General features: G+C 42.9%; 1 protein-coding gene across 13 annotated transcripts in view; it reads right to left on the minus strand.

Moving 5' to 3' along the window:
• Nucleotides 1-3,363: 3,363 nt before the first annotated feature.
• LOC106950375 (CLIP-associating protein 1-B-like) overlaps nt 3,364-6,083 on the minus strand; it is a 29,717-nt gene continuing 26,997 nt past the window's right edge. For 12 of the 13 annotated variants that reach the window (XM_015037189.1, XM_015037179.1, XM_015037184.1 and 9 more), the window contains 2 exons: nt 5,607-5,930; nt 3,364-5,433 (listed from right to left, as the gene is read on the minus strand). In XM_015037189.1, the coding sequence (XP_014892675.1) occupies nt 5,350-5,433; nt 5,607-5,930 (408 nt within the window). In that variant the 3' untranslated portion in view covers nt 3,364-5,349. The remainder of the gene's footprint in view (nt 5,434-5,606; nt 5,931-6,083) is intronic. The other variant, XM_015037188.1, reaches the window with a different exon arrangement.

Here is a 6,083-nt window from a genome sequence, read left to right on the forward strand (position 1 = left end):
ACAAAAATAAATAAATAAATAAATAAATAAATAAATAACATTCACCATCAGAGAAACAATTAGATTTGTCTTTGTGTCAAGATGAGTTTTGGGTTTTAAGTGATGTCTATTTTATTAACACTTTATTGTTTTTGGTAAAAGCTCTTTAACATGTAAAACAATCAACATAGCCTGAGAAGCTTTAGGGTCTCTGTCACTTTAAATCCAAATAATAATAATAATAATACCAATCACATATTCAATCAATTACATAACTTTGAAAAGTAGAAGTAGAGGCTCCTGCACAACCAACAAGAATGTAGCAAGTGGTTTCCGGACGGTGAGTGAACAATAAAACTCTTGTGTTTTCCAGCAGCCATTGTATAGCGCATTGTATGTCGGATAAACCAGCTGACTAAACAGGCTGGAGATCAGCTGGGGTTGCTAGGTAACGGGCTTTGCTGGGGTTGCTAGGTAACGTTATAAATACCAAAAAAAACATTAATTTATCATCAAAAACTGTCTGTCTGCTTTTATGGAAGAATAAAAACGAGCAAAATGAATTTACGTTCTCTTTAAGAAAATAAAGACGTTTAAAAAGTGGCGCGCCCTCTAGTGGACAGAAGCAGCTCCTGCAGGTGGACAGTCTGGCGTTCAGCAGGAAGATGAGGAGAGATGCTGCAGTGCGGCATCATCCCCCCACCCCCCCGGCCTCATGACGTCATCAGGGGGTCGGGGCGGGGGTCCTCCATATTAAACAGCCACATTAGAGCGTTAAACGGAGGGCAGTCGCCTCCAACACCAGAACTGGAAGTGACCCCGCTCCTCTCCCCGCCTCGGCCCCTTCCCATCATGCTCGGCGGGCTCCCAGGAGCCCCTCAGCCCCCCTCCCTGCCATCTGCCGTGATTTATAGAAAACAGCCGATGATTTATGGGCCAGTCAGCGCCTGATGAAGTTGTTCTCTCTCATCGCAGCGACCTCCCGACCCGCCAGCCCGGCCGGTGCTAATCATGCGGCGAACGGGGCCCCTTAATGAAATTAGGGCTCCACGGGGCCAGAATACTGATGGAGCTGAACCATCCGGGTCCGATTAGCACTCAGAACCGCCCAGGAGTCCTGCAGGCACAGGCGGCACAGGAACGGCCTAGTCAAAGGGTGGAAGAACCAACAGAATAAATAATAAACATGCAGTTAAACTTCAAATATTTCAGTCACAACCTGCTTTTCCATCTCTGAAAAACCTCTTGGACAGGAAGTTGATTTTAAAACAGCATTTCATTCAATCCAGTTTGAAATTAAACAATTTAAACCGATTTAATTGATTTCACATCTGATCACTAATCAATGATTAGTAATCAGTCATCATGTGAAGTTTGCTGTATTCAGGAAGCTTGTAACCTCTTTATCCCACCTCCAGTTATTAACACTTTCTGAGTAAATGAGTTTAAATCTTGCTGGTTCCGAGTCCAGGTTCGGGTTCCGGTTTGGTTTACCTGTCTGCAGGTGAGGAGCGACGAAGCCGAGCTGAGCCGCAGCAGTAAACAGCGAGCTGAGAGCGCCACCTGCTGGATCTAACAAGGACAGTCAACCAGCCCCAATGCCACATGGGAAATGCAGTCCGGCGCGTAAAACAAGTTAGAGAAACTAAAATCTCCTCGCTACATCACTTGATCTGCAGCAGATTTTTGGTGCGTCATCAGGGAGCGCTGCAGAACTCATCGACGTGATTGGCCTGGCGGACGGCTGCGGGAACTGCGCGAGAGGATCTGCGGTGGCTGGTGGGCGGCGGTGCGGGAACCCCCGCAGTGGCCATTGTCCAAAGATCCATGATGGAATAACAGGAGTAACAACCACAGGACTAATTACAAAGTTATCCATTCCAATATCTTTTACTTTATAATTATCCATCCAAAATTATTAATTACTTTTCTTTTTCTTGACAAGGTTGCAGCGTAACATGTGGAGGATGAGTTTCATTATGTCCTTTAATATTTGTCCAGTAAGCCTAGTTGTTCTCTCCGGAGCTCCAGCGGCGTCTCACCCAACTCAACCTGTAGAGCTGAAACTGTTGTTTTCATCGCTCCACAACAAAGTCTTAATGCCTGATATTATTCTATCTATTTTTACAATAAACTACTTGAAGCTGAATTATATAAAATACACCCATAATCAAAAATTGATCTAACTAGTCCGATGTAAATTGTCTTTAATCCTTTTCTATCTGCTCCCCATTCATTGTCTCTCAAACATCTCATAATATTTAAAATTCTTTTACTTTTTTTTTTCCAATTATTTTACCTACATGTATCTTCCATGTAAGTTTTTTTTTTATCAAACCAAATACCCTAATATTTAATTTGATCTGTCCTTTCTATAACATCCCCACACAATTTGAAATTCACATTAAATATTTATTTCCTTTTTATATTTTTTCACCATGTGTTATCAGTGAATTCAGACTCATTTTAATGCTTAAATTCATATTCCAGCTGCATTTAAAAATCAGAATACATTTTAAAAAGTGAATAATTAAATTATTATTATTATTATTGAGCACTTTTATCTGTGGGAAGGAAACATTATTCCTAAAAGGCTCCAAGGAATATTGTTAGTGCCTCCCCTGGTGGCGTCTCAGTGTCCACATGGAAAATAATAAATCTGTCAATAAATCAATACATTTATATAGTAAAGCATGAAATAAAACAAAATTAAGTTCGGAATATCATTTTAAGTACATTTTGAGAGTCTTGGTTGTTTTTATGTGATTTTGGTCATAGTTGAAGTGATTATATTTTTTGTACTAATTGTGATAGAGATGGATAAAATTAAGCCAGCAGGTGGCGCTGTTTGTCTGTGGTTATCACAGTAGTGAACAAGTAGCAAAAGTTAAATTTAAGAAACCGCAGCGATTAAGGGCTGAACAAAACATCTCAATAAAAACAAATTGAAATAGAAAGATAAAATATGTTTCTGATAATATCAGTTTTTTAAGACGTTCACTGGTAAATCATTTATAAGACATAATTCCATACAAGTGAGTTTGAATCTTGGTTTTAATCTGATTGGACGGCTGCTGGTTCCCTGGAAACCATCAATCTGATATATTTTCATGGCATCTGGACCAAATAGACACATTTAATGTTCTGTAATCAGAGCTGCTGCAGATTAACACTTTTATAAAACCTTTCTGAACCAAAAAACATATTTTCTGCTGTAGTTCATAAATAATGAGCAGCCTGTGATGCCCTGTTTTTTCCCAGCATGCATTGTAAACCCACAGTAGCCTGATGTAAACAGACTGATGTGTGCGGATGGCTTCTTCCTGTCTGAGCGGCTTTTCAGCCCGGGTCAGTACAGGACTTAATGAACACAAAAAGAGGAGAAGAAGAAGAAGAGTGATTGTTTATTGGAGGGGATAAATATGTCCAGCAGAACTGAAATATAAGGTGGATCCAACCCAAAGCGTCGGCGCCATGCATCTGCAGCTTATTTACAGCAGCTCCATGTTTCAGTCCACCTTAAAGCAGCAGCTTAGCATTAGCAAAGGTTAGCAACGGTTCAGTTAAGGAGAGTCGACCCAAAGGCACACGCTAACAACAACAGGCTGGTTCTGGAGGGAGAACCAGGAACTGAATCAGACCGAAGGTTCTGAAAGGTCCAAACGGTTCTGGAAGGAAAGCAGGAAGCAGCCCGCTGCTTGGCGTCTAGACTCCGTCCTGATCCAGGTCCAATTCAGAACTAAACATTATGAGTCAACTCGGCGTGAAACAAATGAGAAACAGCTGCAGAGACTGGACTTTGACTAGGCCACACCGGCGGAGCTCAGCACCGGTTGGAAATACAATTAAACCATCAAAAAGCAAAAACTTACACAAAATAAATCCATGGAAAACTTGTTCACATTTCTAACTTACTGAACTATTTCTCAAATTTTTTCTGATTTATTTTGCTTAAGATTAAAAGATGATTTGCTGCCAGCAGGTGGCGCTGTGTCAGTGGAAAACCTGGAAAATATCGAAAATAAAACCAAAAATAAAAATAAAATCTTTAAATAATTACATTTAGTGAGGAAGAAAAAACAAGAAATATTCCCAAAAAGAAGCTTACTTTAAGTTTAAGAATTTTGAAATGCAAAAATTAATTTAAAACGTCAGTTCTACTTCTGAACTACAAGGAATGAACTACATCAGATAAGTGAACTAGTTCTTTTTCTTCTGAGGTGTTCATATTCTGACAGATTTATTCTGGTGCTGCTGCCGTCCCGTCAATAAACAGCAGAGCTAAAACAATAATAATAGTAATAATATTAATAGCAATAATAATAGTACTAAGGTAAACAGCGGCGCCTCCCGGTGGAAGCAGTAGTTAAACCATCCAGTGTGCTGATGAGGAAACCCACTGAGTTTCTGATTATTGCTAAAGTCCAGACTTCACACCGATTGGTGAACAACGTCCAATCAGGGGGAAGCTCAACTGATTGGTCGGTCCATCTCTCAGGTTGAGTCTGATTGGCTGCTGGTCGATCGATCAAAATGTTCACATTCTGAAAAGCGGCTCCTCTGCTGATGATCAATATTTAAATCCCAATACTGATTATTGGCAGCTATAGTTCAGTGTTGCGCTGAGGGACCAGCAGTAGTCTTCCTCAGGACCTTCATCCAGCTCATGCATAGTTGAACAACTGTGGATCAGCCATCAGCTGCGTCTCCATGGAAACACAATATTGACAGGCGTGGAATCATTAATCAATAATTAATTGGTAAATTTGCACTAAAAAAAATCAAAACCGAAGCATTTCAGGATCCAACGTGGTCACAACTGAAACATCTCTGGTTGTCATAGAGACTCCGCCTCCTGCTCTGATTGGCTCCGCCCACTGAATTAAAACCAGTTCTGATTGGCTCCGCCCACCACTTTAAAACCAGTTCTGATTGGCTCCGCCCACCACTTTAAAACCAGTTCTGATTGGCTCCGCCCACCACTTTAATACCAGTTATGATTGGCTCCGCCCACTGAATTAAAATCAGTTCTGATTGGCTCCGCCCACTAATTTAAAGTCTTAAAGGTCTATATCCTTGCCGACACGTTAACTGTTATAATACGACGACAGATTCTGTTCTAAAACCGAAAACCTGCAGCAGGAAGTCAGAGACGTGGTTTTGGTCAACAGAACAAGGACAGGTGAGGCTTTAAGAAGGAAGTGATGAAAGTCCCACAGGAAGTGACATCCTGCAGGTTTCTCCCGCCATTGGCCAGCCAGATGATCAGCAGTGAAGATCTCTACATTCATCCTTAAAGCTCCTCCTCTTCCTAAGGCTGGAGGCTGGTGGAGGTGGAGCTCCGCGGGGTGCAGCAGGAGGAGGTGGGGGTCAGTAGGAGGAGATGTCGGAGGAGCTGCTGCTGTTGCTGGTGGAGGTCTGAGCTCTCTTGATGTAGAGATTCAGCAGCTTCATCTGTAGAACAGATTATGGAATAAAATTATGACGTGGTGATAAGTTTGGGTAAATATGTTATGACTACAGCTCTAAAATGTAAACATGGGAATTATGGGTAACGGTGTCTCTAGATGAAACTGCTCAGCTGTTTGTGCCTCAGGCAGACAGAGGCATTGTGGGTAGTGGCGTACCTTGCTGCCGGTCAGCTGGGACAGGTAGGGTTTGAGCTCCTCTCCGATGACGGCGTAGACGGCCACCAGGCAGAAGACGCTGGCCTTGCGGACGCTGCTCTCCGTGTTGTCGTAGCCCTGCAGCAGGCCGGGGATGACGTCCGGCAGCAGCTGCAGCAGCGGCTCCCTGCAGACGCGCTCCACCGCGCGAGTCTGCATCTTGATGGCCGCCAGGTTGACGGGGTAGTCGGTGGTCTGGACGATGGGGCACAGCACCTTGATGCACTGCTCCGGGTGGATGGAGCCGGCCAGGGCGGAGGCCGCCTCCTCGGCCGCACGCACCACCTGGAGGAGGAGGAGTATCTTCTTTGCAAACTGATTCACAGCCTTAAATACATCAAACTTTAAGTTTTTCTGCAGTCTTTGTTAGCAGTAAATGATGACATCATCATCATCATCTAGACCAGGGGTCCCCAAACTTTTTCCTGTGAGGGCCAC

This window comes from Poecilia latipinna, unplaced genomic scaffold (genome assembly GCF_001443285.1).
Source record: "Poecilia latipinna isolate Pla-1442-1.1 unplaced genomic scaffold, P_latipinna-1.0 Scaffold397, whole genome shotgun sequence".
NCBI lineage: Eukaryota > Metazoa > Chordata > Actinopteri > Cyprinodontiformes > Poeciliidae > Poecilia > Poecilia latipinna.